Source organism: Parasteatoda tepidariorum, chromosome 3, assembly GCF_043381705.1.
Source record: "Parasteatoda tepidariorum isolate YZ-2023 chromosome 3, CAS_Ptep_4.0, whole genome shotgun sequence".
NCBI classification, from domain to species: domain Eukaryota; kingdom Metazoa; phylum Arthropoda; class Arachnida; order Araneae; family Theridiidae; genus Parasteatoda; species Parasteatoda tepidariorum.
Window position 1 is genome coordinate 92897468 of NC_092206.1, and position 14635 is coordinate 92912102.

Here is a 14635-nt window from a genome sequence, read left to right on the forward strand (position 1 = left end):
TCACGTCCCATAACCCGTTGGCAACCTTTTCGCCCGCAGAGCTCGACCCCCCATGAGTAACCTTAGCTGATAGTTGTTTAAAAAAACGGGAGAAAAGGGAGAAGAAAAAATTCGGGATTCTTTCGCCCGAATGGGTCGTTGCAGACTGAAGTTTCGGTGTAGGAAGTTCCAACGTCCAATGACGCTTGAACAGGCTTTTGCAGCAAAGACAATATAACAGGGGGGTGTACTAAGGGGGGAGAGGGTGGTCGACGGAGGAATTTCCAAACCAAATCTGTTCTCTGAGGCGTCACAAAACAGCTGCAGAACAACTGAGATTCTGATGAAAGCGATTGGCTGTCCGCCAGCAAATCGTCGGTCCTAGCTTTGTTTGTTTGTTTGGAAGACCCCCTTTTTTTCTCCTGAATTTTTATTTTTTAGAGTATCTAAGTTTTCCTTTTTATTATATCGCATGTCTTAAGTACCGGATAGGCTTATATGGTTTTGCATTAATACGCTATTTAATTTTTGGTGTCGTCGAATTCGATATAACGTTTAAAGTGTTTTCGTACTATTAAATTTCATGAAACGGAAATACATTTTTGCTTTTAATAGCGGAAATATTTAAACATCATCAAGATATTTTTCTTAATTATTTTTAGTTGAATTTTTTATCTTTTAAGTGTAGTCGAAATAAATGAATATTATCTGAGTTTAGAAAAGAAACTAAATAAAAGGATTCCTCATAAAAAAAAATTAATGTATGAATAAAAAAATTGCTAGATTTGTCACGAAAATGAAATCGTAGTCAATCTGAAGCCTACTTGAATTTTTTTTTACAAATGGTGTGTTTTTGACATTTTCTATTTTTAGTTGAAAATAAATAAATGTAGTTATTAGACATTAAAATTTTATTATTAAAAAGGATTAGTTGAGTATTTATCAAAATCGATATCGTTACGAAATGTTTTTATTATTTATAACAAATAGCCATCTGTTTAAAGTGCTTTAAGTTAAAAGAAAAAAGAAAGTATATACTCAATTTGGCCTTGCTTTGAAGACTTTTACCTTTCAAACCGTTTTAATATTTTTTCCCTTAATAAAATATGAACAATGAGGAAAAAAAGCAGAAAAAAAAACCGCGTTTGCCTTGAGGACGCTGGTGACCTAAAAAAATTAGGAATAAAAAAATATATTTTTATTTGTTTTGTTTTGCTTAAAAAGCTATGTACATTTTAAAAAAATTATCATATTTTATTTCTTAATGAAAATATGAATAATATTTAATATAAATGTCTTTAAAAAGCTTGGATAAATCAAATTTTAAGTTAGATCTCTTCTTTGTTTTAATAATTATGTAAATTATGAAATAATTGTTAATGAATAGTAATTATAATCATGAAAATACAATGCACATTTAATATTGTATTAGTTATTGTTTCAAAATATAGATTATAATTTCTTGCTTTGTTTTGAATTAGAAAATAAGACATCTTTTGTATTTTGAAACTTTCTTTCAAAAATTAAAAATGTATTAGCGAGTATCTTTTGTGTACCTCTACGCAATATTTTAAATTAACTTAATTGTAGACACATTCAAAAATAAATAAGTAAAACATACACAATACGGGTGACACACAATGTTTAATATTTTATTGCTATCAAGTGACATTTATATTAAGACATTTTATTCTTTTGTAAGATTTATCAATGTTTTACAGTTCAAAGACTTTTAAAGTTTCAATGCATCAAAGTTAAGTTAAAAAAATTATACAGATTTTTCATTTTTAAAATGTATCTAGATTTATCAATTTGAAAACTTATTAAGAAAGTTCACGATTTGTTAATCTTTTATAATTTAAAGATTTATAAAGCTACTTTAATTTTATAGATTCACTAATCTTTTTCAATTTAAAACTCGAGGTTTCTCAGTTTAAGGAATTATCAAATTCTTAAAATTAAAATTAGCATTTACAGTTTCAAGATGCGATTTATCAGTTTTAAACTTATTAAGGTTTTTCTGTTTTAAGATTTACAAGATTTTAAAATTTATAACTTTTTCAATTTTAAAACCTTTTTACTTTTAACATTTCATCAAATTATTACAAATTTAAATTTTATTTAAATTTTTCAGATTTAAGTTTTTTCAATTAAATATTTATCAACTTTTTTGTAGTTTTGAGTTAAATTTTAATTGTAAGTTTTTTTTTTTTTTTTTTTAATTTATGAAACATTTTACTTGACTATCTAGATTTTTCAATTTTATGGCTATTCGAATTTCAACAGTTAAGACTCATCTAAGTTATTAACAAGTTATTTACTAAGTTATGTTAACAATAACAAAGTTATTAAATTTTAAGCTTTATCAGTATATTTAATTTTATGAATCATCAAGCAATTTTCATTTTAAAACCTAATTAAATGCTCTTATAAAGTTAATACGTAATTTATACATCTAAACTTGTTTATTGAGAAATTTTTCCATTGATATACCAATTATTTTCCAATTTTTTTTTCCTTCAAAAAATTTAGATTTGGTTGTTTTTTTCCCTTCTGGGCGAAAATCTTTTTGATACTTTAAACATTGTTTATAAGAAATATCCTTTTTTTCCATTTTCTTTCCATCATTCAATTTCTTTTATCGTCCAGTTCAAATATTCTGATACTTCCCATTAAAGCAAACATTTCTTACTCGATTACCTAAAAACTCAGTTTTATTTTCAGCCTTTTTCAGGCATGCCCCCCCCCAACTTCCCCTCTTTTTTGTAATTTAATTCGTTGCCGGAGCCGCTGCTGCCACCGCCGACATCAAAAACAATTTGCGAGGATAAATTGGCCTAGGCGCCGCGAAAATCGCACTCCCTTTTTCTTTTGATGCCTCTGAAATTTTCTTCGCACCGGCTGACTTCTACGCACCTACCGGAGTGTAAAAATCCCCTCACCCCCTCTTTTAGAACATCTTTCCTCTTACACTTTCACTTTCGAACCTTTTTGGATGAATATACATAACCTTCCCTCTCTTTCGTTTTTATTTTCTAATAATAATAATAAACAAATAAAAAAAAAACGTTCTAGAATAGAATGAAAAGGGGGTGGATGCGGAATTGAGATTTGTTTTTTAGTGCGTATTCCCTTCTTTTGCTGAGAGTTACTAATCTGTAGTATCGATGAGTGACCGGGTTTGAAAACTTTCTCTCCTCTTCCGAATCTCTCTGCGTTCCGCATCTCTCCGCATCAACTGATCTTCCGCATCCTCTGTTCTTCCGACTCCATTCATAACGTCAGCTGGTGACGCGAAAGAGAAGTGAAAAACTAAAAGACTTATACACCCGAAAAAGGGGGGTAGGGGTGTCAAAAAAGAAGAATCGGGCACCCCCTCTCTTTCTTCTGTTTATTTATTGTTGTTCTTTTTTATATATATTATTATATCATTCTCTTTCAGCAAATTCTCCGCTTCGTATTTTTCTCGCCAAGAATTGCTAAAGGGGGGAGAAGGTAAGAGGGGAAGGAAGCAAATTTTTGTGTGTTATTGTAAGGTTAAATACGTGAGCGTGTATTGGAGTGTGTCGGAAACAAGGGCAGACGATATTAACTCGAAAAATCTAGCTTTTAGCTCGCTTCGAGCACAAAGGGACTAAGTGCTCTTTCTTTCAAAGTTGGATACAAAAACAATATTTTATTGTAAAGGAAACCTTTTAACCATCAATATGTATTGAAATAATTGTGTTTATTTGAATATTTTGCCTTTTTAGTTTAATAAATTTGTAATGTTTTTAATTTGCCAATGAAAAATCGAAAAAAAATCTGTTTTGGATTCGTAGATAAAATAAAAAAGAAAATTTATTAGTACATTCTGTGGAAGTTGTTTTAAACGATTAAAGCTCACGCTTGTTTTGATGTCTCTTAACTGCAATTTTTAAACTAAACTTTTTTCGTTTTATGTGTTTCAACTACAACATTTTAGAATACTTTTATTTACCTGAGTGATTTCGACTTTGGAAGCTAGGCGATATTACTAAATGTCTGTCCCTTTTTACTAAAATTGAATCCTTACGTTAAATAATAAAATTTAAGGAGAAAAATGCGATTTACAATTGATTCAGAAATAATAATTAAACGAAGAATTAAAATAAAAGTTTTTGTATTAATTTAACTCATAACTATGTCCATTTTCTCTTTCTTTTTTTAATACAGAAGAATTTTTTTTTTTTTTTTTTAATTTAGTCAAATTTTAAAATAAAAGTTTTTGTTTTAATTTAACTCAAAACTATGTCCATTTTCTCTTTCTTTTTTTAATACAGAAGAATTTTTTTTTTTTTTTTAANTTTTTTTTTTTTTTTTTTTTTTTTTTTTTTTTTTTTTAATTTAGTCAAATTTTACTAACCTACGTAAATTTGTAGCGCTTTTTCTTTTTTTCATTAAACAGCTTTTTTTCTCCCCAATTCTTTAAATTTTTATTTTGCACCATTATCACTCTTTTATGGTTGCGCCATAGTGATTTTTTTTAAATGGTATTAAAAAGAAGAAAAATGCACCATATAGATTATCCTATGTAGGATTTTTGTATCCCTTTGCTTACGGAGTACTATGCTGTACCATCACGTGTGGTCCACATGTTGTACCAGCCGTGAGCTAGAGGTTGATTTTAATTTGCATCACAATAATTGTTTGATTCATTCAGCACTTTTATTTTGATAACACTAATGTCAATAACGGATATTAATAAAGCACGAAAATATACCTCATTTGGTATATTAATGATTATTAATATAACTCCTAAAATAATAAAAATTTATAACGAAAATTACAAGTTTTTTAATAATGTTTTGAAAAATGCATTCTTCGTGACTATACATCACCCTATGTTTATTTAAGTGTCTTTAAATAATGTTCAGTCGAACAGTAGAGGATAATTTTAGACGTAGCGTGAAAATCTCGTTTTTTATTTCTTTCTCTTATCCATGGACTGTTTGCTGCATTGTAAATGGTAATTAATTATACACGACTAAAATTTCAATTCGTTTTATGAGTATAATCTCTGATTTATATATTTTTTTTTCACCTCTAATTTGAAGAATAGTTGAAAAAGATTTCGAGTCAAATAGAGTAAGGCTTATCATATACGATTCATCACTTAATCTATTGCCCAAAATTTAGTTTTAAATATTCTATCCATAAAAAATTTCAAATAAAATTATAAAGAATAATCATATTATTGTTTTTGAGTCAGTGATTTATTGATTGATAAAGCTCTACCCATTGATTAATATAGCTCTACCTCAAAATTTATGAATCATTATCTTATTAAAATGTACAGTCACGTGAGACTAGTAAAGGATAAAATGTTCTATGAAGAGTATAAAATCACATAAAAAGTGCATCTTGTAAGAAAAGTATGATATAATATGCAAATTAAGCAAGTATCGAAAAAGTATGTCACCACAAGAAAAAACGAATAAAAAGTATGAAACCACACGCATGCTAAGCCAAGTTCTAATAAAGTACGAAATTATATGCATATGAAGCCAATAAATATAAAATCTGAAAAATAATAAATTAAATTTCATGAAAAGTATGATATGTTATGAATATTATGCTCTAATTAACGAAAATATGAAAGTGCCTCAAAGATCATATTACTTCGAAAGAAAGTGTAAAATCGTATGCAACTTCATAATTAATGTGAAACTGTCATAATGTCAACTGCCATAATTAATGTTAAATGCCATAATAACGTTTCATACTTATTATCAGATGCTTAAATATCGCAAACAAGCAAAGAGCTTACTACTTGTAAATAAAGTGTAAAATCACGTGAATCTCATGAAAAATTCTCATAATCTATAACATATGAATCTTAAAAACATATCAATGTTAGTATGAAGTCTTGTAGAGAAAGCATGAAACTGTATGGATATTATGACATCAGTAGGTAGTAGTATGAAGGTAGGTAATTAGTATAAGTAGGCAGTATCATGGTATTATAAAATAAGTAGGTAACCAAAAAGAAGATACAGCTTGCTAAGAAAGAATGAAATATTATGAATTTTATTGATTTTAGTAAGAAAATATAAAATCAGAAGAAAAATGCTACTTAAAAGAAAGGCTTGAAATAATAAGGAAACAATGATTCGATAGCTTTATTCAATATCTAAGTTAAAATTAACGGAATTTGACTTGAATCACTTTCGCTCTGAAATGGCTGACGCAGCTGTATCTAAACCTGTTGTCGATTTTCGCGAAAGCTCTTCGGCCCGGTAAAAAGTTTTGTTATTATTCAAGAGTGATTGATTTTTCTCCGACAAAACTTCTCCCCATTTTCTAAACTTTTCTCCCGCATTATTTTAAACCAAAACGGGTGATTTTTTTTTATTCTTTTCTTTGTTCTCTCTTCTTTTTTCCTTTTATTAATAGGTAACGGAGCGTAAATAATTCTGACTTAATTTCTTACACGGGGTCACTTAACTGTCAAAAGATGAAAATTTTTGATGAAAAGACTTCAACGCTAAGTTTATAGAGATTTATTTTTGCTGATTCATCTTTCTTCGGCATGTGGCGTTTCCTTAAAATTTAAAAATATTTAAATCGTGTTTTCTTTGCAATCGTTTGGAAACTCTTTTCAGTTTTCTTCACTTCAGTTCACAAAACAGTTTTAAGTAAATTTAAAGAAGTATTTTAAACTTTGAATTTCGAATAAATTTCAACTGATAAATATGATGTTACGTAAGTAATGCTTTGCACCTATGAAAATTTTCGCAATTAATTTTAAAATGTTGTATTGTTTATTTCAATATTACTCTATAGTTTATAAAATAATTTAATATTTAGTCAAAAATTTGAGGAACTGTTTTTAGAATACTTATATTGTATTGTTTAAATAATTTTATCGCTCTTTTCAAAAATATTTCAGCAATGTTGTTAAATACCCCAAGGCTATTTTTTACGAACTTGTGTAAAATGCCTATATGATAATATAGGAGTTTTATTATCTGACGAATATACATCTGGTATAATAAGTACTGAATTTAAAAAGAATCTATAAGTTACAGAAATTTGAGAAAAGAACAATTTGTATCGTCTTAATATGGCCCCAGACTATTTTGAATACTGTTGTGAAACTATTTCAACAATGTTACTTGACTGCTATATATTTTATTTATTTGATACATTTTATGTAAAACATTGTTTTAACTGTTATTATTGCTCCTACAATTAAGCAATGCTTTTTCACGCATTCCATGAGTAATGTAAGTTGTAAACTAGTTTTACAATGGAATTCATATTTTTCAGATAACAAAAGTATGCAAGAGCAATCCACAATTATGATTTATTCATTTGATATTTGATAAATTTTGAATAGTTTCTATTTATTTAGTTTAAATACATTACTTAATTCAACAAATAATCAGTAGTTATTTTTCAAAACTTTAAAGATATTAATAACTGACTTTATAATAATCATTTTTAAATATTTAGAGTTCTGAGTTTATATCTTTAACCTTTTAACTAAGTAAGCTGTTCTGACAAATTACAATCAAATTATAAATATACGACTTTTTAAAAGATTTCAGAAACTGTTCGACCGCTTTCGTTTAAATTTTGTATTTTGCCATTTTAAATCACTTTCTTTAAAATTCTTTCAAAATTTTTCGACTAGCATCAAATGAAACATTAAATAATTAAAAATAGTTAAAATTTATTTTTTGCATGGAAATATCTTTGGATAAACGAATTTTATAACTGTGTACAAAATAGTTCAATTGTCTTATAAAGTCGAGTATGATATCGAGACACGCAGAAAGTAAAATTGGCATTTTAGAGCCCTAATCTTTGAAACTCTCTCCTGACCAAACTATTAGGACCATATTCTCCCATATTTTGAGTGTCAAGAATCCGAGCTTGTTTAAAAAAAAAATGGGCATGTTTATTCAAAGAAGTATGTTTTTATGTTTGATCTCGTAGCTTAATATCGGTTGCTCAAATTTATAAGTATAATTAAGGTTATGCCATAGAACTATTAAGATTTAGCTCTAGTACGTGACATAGTAAGTAGTAAAGTAGTAAGTAGTACATAATAAGTTACTCAAGTTGTTCACTTTTTTATTTCGTTCACTGTACAACAATATTTTTAATACTGTTATCTTTCACCATTGGATGACATGTTAAAATAAGTTCATTCTGTGGTAAGGAAAAAAAAGGGTTACAAGCATGTTAAAATAAGTTTATTCTGCGGGTTACAAGTTTAGAAATTAAAGATCTAAAATATGAACGGAATATTATTAGTTTTAAATTTTGTAGATAAGTTCGTGCGGTACTTTATTTGATCATTTTATTTGTTCTCTTTGCAGTCGATTTGGAAGGGATGCCAGAAGATGCCGACGCTGACCAGCACGTAGCCATGCGACCATCCCTTACATCTCCACCTCTTAACACTCCTCTACCTGCCAAGGGTCCCCTGCTTTCCACTTCCTCTAAGAGGGCCCAAACGGAGGACTTGCCCCTCACCAATGGTACATCCGATGACCGTCCTTCCCAAATCAATGGTATCTCGAAAAAGAACCCAGAAGACGAGAAGATACAAGAGTACCTGCAGCGCAGCGACACCGCCGTCATTTATCCGGAGCCCGTAGGTGGTATGAGCCCCAAACAAAGAGAAGATAAACACCAGTCCGGTAGTCCAGAACCCGTGCCTGTAACAGGTATGACATGTAATACTCTACACTCTAGAACCATTATATCCACACCTTGAACCATGATGCGGTGCAAATTTGTTACAATCTTTGTAACGTTTTAAATTGAACCATATTTCAATTCAAATTGAATAGCATCGCGTAATCAAGTTTAATGTGGTCCAATTTACGAGATACTTTAGCGTAGCTTGATAATGCATTAAGGTTGCGGAACATTTATATGATATTATGGTTCTAACGCTTTGAGCCATGATATCGTTTGTATCGTTAACTGTGTTCAACACTTTGAAAGTCATGGTTGTTAAAATATTTTGTTAGGTTACTTTACTTACCTCGCACTAGAGCTGCATAATGGGCTATTGGCGACGGTCTGGGAAACATCCGTGTGGATGATCCGAGTCATTTGATTTCTCGGTCCTCTTGAGATTAGTTAGATTTTCATATCTACTGGTTTGATTTTTTTTAAGTCAAAATGATTATTTGAGGCAAATTAATTGAATTTTTTTTTTCTTTAAGTAACTAGGTCTCCGAATATGATTGTTTGAATCAAATACCATCCCCCCAATGAATGGTAGTTAACAATTTCATCATCCAATTCAAAATAAGTTGGTTCATTTGCCCTCTTCAAATGAGAAAGATTTCGGGATTTACTCGCTAGATTACTACAACAAACGGCTTTCTTCCCGCTTTGTTCAGTTAGATTTCATAATATGGTAGTTCAACGAAAAATATATTGATTCCTTTAGTTTTTCAGATAAATGAAGAAACGAAATGTCAGAATCTGATCGTTTCGTATTTTTTTCTTTTTCTTTTTGGATGAGTTAGGTCACCTTTAAGTTCAAATTTATTTGATTTTTTTCCCTTTTGCTCTAATTAGATAGATTTTCTTTCTTTAGAATCAACTCGTTCTACAGAGTTTGTCTATTTAACGCAAAATATATTAAGTGTATTTTTATTTATTTATTTATTTATTATTTTTTTTTCTCTTTCGATAGAGCAGGTATCAAAATGTAACAGTTTGTTTCTAACAGCAGGATTTAGAGATTCCATTTTTCTAAATTTCTCTTTAAGAAATATGTATTTTTGCACATTTATCTCTGCTAGGCTTCATATGGTTACCAACTAAATTGTTAAGCTCTCGTTTTTTGACCTGAAATTTAAAATTCCAACTGTAAATTTCAAATACAGAGACTTCTTAACAACATTCCGTTACATTTAATCTATGATATAATCTGCAAATATTTGTATAATTTCGATGTTAAGATTAATAATTTGTGATTTCTGAAGAAATACAGTAAAAATTGATACAAAGCATTTCTGCCAACTTGGCGGGAGGTTTTTCCAAAAATTCATATCGAATGACAGAGAAACCTGATTATGACGATGTCTTTCCCGTGGTTTCCCTAATCAAAAACCCCCCGTTGCCAAAACAATATTGGCGTAGAAAACCTCCTGCCTTTTTATTAATTAAACATACATGTTAAATGACGTCTCTTTGTCGAATTGAAAAAAAGATCATTATAGCCAAAAGAACAAAGAAAACACGCTTCATTACCAAGAAGGTTTAATAGTCTTTTTTAAAAATAAAGGTAGCCTGTAACCGTCGGAATTCCCAACTAGAAATTAATAAACTAAAAATCATCACTGGTGATTATCGTTTTCTTTTTGAGAAAAATAATGAATAAATGACATTTAATTGTGCAACATATTTTTCAATCAAAGTAGGATATTAAAATCAATTATGCAAATGTAATTACGAATAGTTTTTCCCGTTTTTAGATAATTTTTTCCATCCGTGCTTTTGGCAAATGGCTCATTAAAAACTACTCCAACTGGGGGATTACACCGATTTTCTTTAATTTTTTTTGATGTTCTAAATGATTTTGTTTTTCGTCCAGAATTAATGAGATTAACAGAGAAGATATATTTATTAATTTTTCTTCTCCAATGCCCATCCTAGCGCGAAGTTGACCGCAACACTGTTTTTAGAAGAGGGGGGTGGGGTGCAGAAAAGAATTGCTTGACTGCATTTGTTGTCCAAATGATAACTCCAGCGTGGTAAATGAATTATTATTCTGACGTTAAAAACGTTTTGAGAAAAAGGGAAAAAATATCGATGATAAAATAGGTTCGCTTTTTATCATCGGTATCGTTATTAGTTGCTGATAACTGTAAAAGTAAATAGGTTTGGCTGGCAATCGAGTTTACGATCTTCAATTGAAAAAAAAAAAAAAAACGAGTTAATTCTAGCTTGTTAAGGGTTATTTATCAGTAAGCGAATGAATATTTATATTTCCTTTCTTTTTTTTTTAATTTTTAAATCAAAATTATTCCTGTTTTTTTTTAAAAAAAAATTAATAATAATATTTAGTTTCATTTAATAAGTTTTTTTATTTGTTGTTTTTAAAACATTTAAGGGTTTTAGAAATTGGTTTGTATGTATTTCTAATTTATTTCATTATGCTGTCGTAAATGTTTCTTTTTTAATGGTCTTAATTTGATGGAACATTTATAAATAAGTATTAAGTTTTTAAAGTCAGAAATGCAAGAGAACAATTTAATGAAGAATTTCTGGTAAACATCTTTTGAGATCGAGATAATAATAATTAAATTAATATCTATGCTAAGTTGTATTTGTTTTCTAAATTCGAGACTTAATAAATTTTACAACTAAGAAACGAATATACCTTTGTTGCATTAGCCATTATAAATAATCTGTGATTGCTTTACTTGTAGGGTTTAAAAATATAATTTTTGATTAAATATAAATGGAATAAATAATTTTGTTCGTTGTAAAAAAGCTATTAACTATACTACAATGACTTATTTCTCGTATTAAAGCTAACTCGAATATTTTTAATTTACATACAAATTAAAACCATTTTAAAAATACATATGTGTATATTATTACTTAAACGAGTTTAGCAATGAATTTATATAGAAACTTAAGTATTTTTTATCAATGCGTAAAGTTAAAATTTTTAGTTTAAATTATTTAAATTTTATAATATTTTATTTTATAACCGTCGTTGAACAACCGACCCAATTTTGAGTTTACGGTTACTAATGTCTAACTCCGTAGCCTTGTAATTTTGAACCCAATCCAGTATCACGTATTGGGGAAATTTTTGCCTTCGTGGAGGACTTTTTGATGGAAATAACACGCATTTGGTTTACATGGAGAGGAAAACCCCGAAAATGTCAGGAGGGTAGCCTGATATGCAAGAGGAATTTAACCCATGATCCGCCTACCAATGAAGATATTTTACATCAGCACTGTGGTCGGTGCTTGCCGGGTGCGGAAATCGTATCGACCAGCCATCGCTGAGATTCGAACCCGGTTCACCTCATTGGAATGTGAACGCTCTATCCCTTGAGCCACGAAGGCTCAGGGGGTAGAGTGTTTTTTTTTTTCCTTTTATTTTCCTCGGAAAACAGAGATGCCATAAAATGACGATTAAGCGCTCCTAAAATATTGATAAAAATCGCCAATTTATAGGATGGGGCGGACATCGATAAGAGATTTAAAAGAAGGAAAAAAATTGATTATATTTGATAAGTATTACTGAATTTAATTATACTAATCAGTATTAATTAACTAAGTTAGCCTTTTTATTCTCCTATACATGTAATACTTAATAATAATACTTAACGCTTCTGAATTGCATTTAAAATGAAAGTGTTGGCGCAGATATTGACTTAATAATACATTGTTACATTTTCACTTATATACAATCGAAAAAATAAATATTCGGCATCTAAAATATCATTTGGGCATGCATTTTGTAGACCCTGGAATGTTCGATCCCTGGAATGTATCTTTATTATCACATAATTCGTAGATAACTTTTCCCATTGTTCTAATATTAAATAGAGTTAAAAATGTTATATTGATTAAAATATGGAACATATATATCAAAATGCGATTTATCATTAGAAAGACATAACTTCAAATGTTGGCGTAAAAACTGCTTCAAGGTTTATGTGACGTTATTTATATTTTGCAACCAAATTCTTTTATAGATCTGCAATTTTTTGTTCTAGAAATTATTTGTACCAAAAATCTAATTTGAAATCAGAAAAGAACAAACTCGTCACATTACCGCTGATTCTCATTTTCTTTCAATGAAGATGCTTTAATGAAAGCCAAAATAAATGAACGCGCATGAAGGAGTTCGTTTCGCGCCAAAGTTTTAATTAAGAAGCAATTACCCGCCATTTAACGAGCTTCAGGTTGCGAAACAATAAAAACAAACAAATGTGAAACTGCGAGAGGCAAACGAAGAATCTTTAAAAGTCAAAGCCACGAAAATTTAATTTACGCTCCCCCCTCCCCCTTTTCTCCTAACACAGACCGCTCAATTCACCACAAAATCCATACGATGAAAATATTTTTACGTGCATTTTTGTGTTCCCGGAACGCGCTGAAAACAATATATGCAAATTTTTCCAGAAACTCTGAGCCTCGGTTTCTGCCGACTGAATAGAGACGTAGGTATGGCCATCAGGTATTCGCGGGACATACCTTTCTCGACCGATCCCCCCCCCCCTTCAACAAAGCATCTCTGAATACCTTCCCAAGGCCACCCCCCTCTCCCACCTATTAATGCGCACGGTTACGTACAAAGGTATTTCCCGTTTAAATTAAACTATACGCTAATTAACTTAGATTCGTACATTCCGGTGGTGAATACGGGAGCGAACGTTTCTAGGGTTCGGAGAGGGGGGGAGTCAAACTCCAGGGAAAGGGGGTTGCAGCAGATATTTTACCTCCTCTACAATTTTGTATTGTTTCCCGGAATAGTGCGAGGGGCCAACTCAATAATTTTCATTCAGAGGGAGTTTTAGAAATGTACATGCGGCAATAAACGAAAGCGGAGCAGGAGGGAAAAAAAAACAATTCGGGAAAATTCTCCAGTTTTAGCTATGCCCACATAGCAAAATGGGCTAGAGAAGAAGGAGGATGAAATAAGTGTATTCTGGAAGTTTAAGAGTTGTGTATAAAGAATGCAATTAGTTTTGAGCTAAAATTGGGAGGAGGGGTCGGGGTCCCTTAAGCAGTCCCTTGAGCAGAGGGGGGGGGGGTTTCCTAGTATTCCCACAAAGGACCGTACTAGGAAATTTATTAGTTTCTCCTTCAACGATATTTTTGTTTGCGTCTTCATCTTTTAATGGGAATATTTTTCGCACCAGCACACCGAGATTTGTACTAAAGAAAGAATTATATCAAAATATTTTGTGCTGGAAATCGTACCGTAATTCGGTTAAATTATATTTTTTAATGAATGCTGTTACGTTAATTTTCGTTTCTTATGTCTTTCTAGGGGGCTAAACCCCCTGTTTGCTGCCGCTCACCATCCCCGATGATTGCTTCGCAATAATTGTTGTTTCTTGGTAGAAAACAGTTTTTGTACTCAAGTTAAAATTATTCATGTATGTACTAAAAGGACTTCTGTTTGCTTACGCGTGTGCCTCCACTTCCCATATCAAAATATTATTATCTATTAGTATTATAAATATTTAGATCTTTGGTGAACAGAAGCAATTTTTCTAAGTTATCTTTTTTTAAAATGACATTTATATTTTAATTAAATATATTGTTCAAACAAATTTGATGAGTTCACAAATGTAATTTAATATTTTCGCTTACCAAACGGGCGGATATAATTAATATTTTTGCTTGCATGAAGCTGATCGTTAAGTTCTAAATTATTAAACTTATCTTTTTAACTGTAATTCATAACAGTATATGAATGTTATTTGCGCAAAAATAATAGTTGTAAAACGGTTAATAAGAGGAGACCACCTTTCTAAATAACTTTATTGTAAAATGTAGCGCAGAATTACGTTATAATAATAATAATAAACAATTCTCTTAGTTTTAAACTCTTGAATTAAGAGCATAATAATGGCAGCACAGGAAAATAACTTTAAATTAGGGATACAGAAATATTTATAGAAAAACG

The 14635-nt window shown here is 30.1% G+C and overlaps 1 protein-coding gene across 8 annotated transcripts in view; it reads left to right on the top strand.

Annotated features, from left to right (window-relative positions):
• The window catches only part of LOC107446990 (zinc finger E-box-binding homeobox protein zag-1), a 499470-nt gene that overhangs the window by 401496 nt on the left and 83339 nt on the right, over positions 1–14635 (top strand). For all 8 annotated transcript variants that reach the window (XM_071179011.1, XM_043039305.2, XM_043039302.2 and 5 more), the window contains one exon: positions 8328–8678. In XM_071179011.1, coding sequence (XP_071035112.1) covers positions 8328–8678 — 351 coding nt within the window. The remainder of the gene's footprint in view (positions 1–8327; positions 8679–14635) is intronic.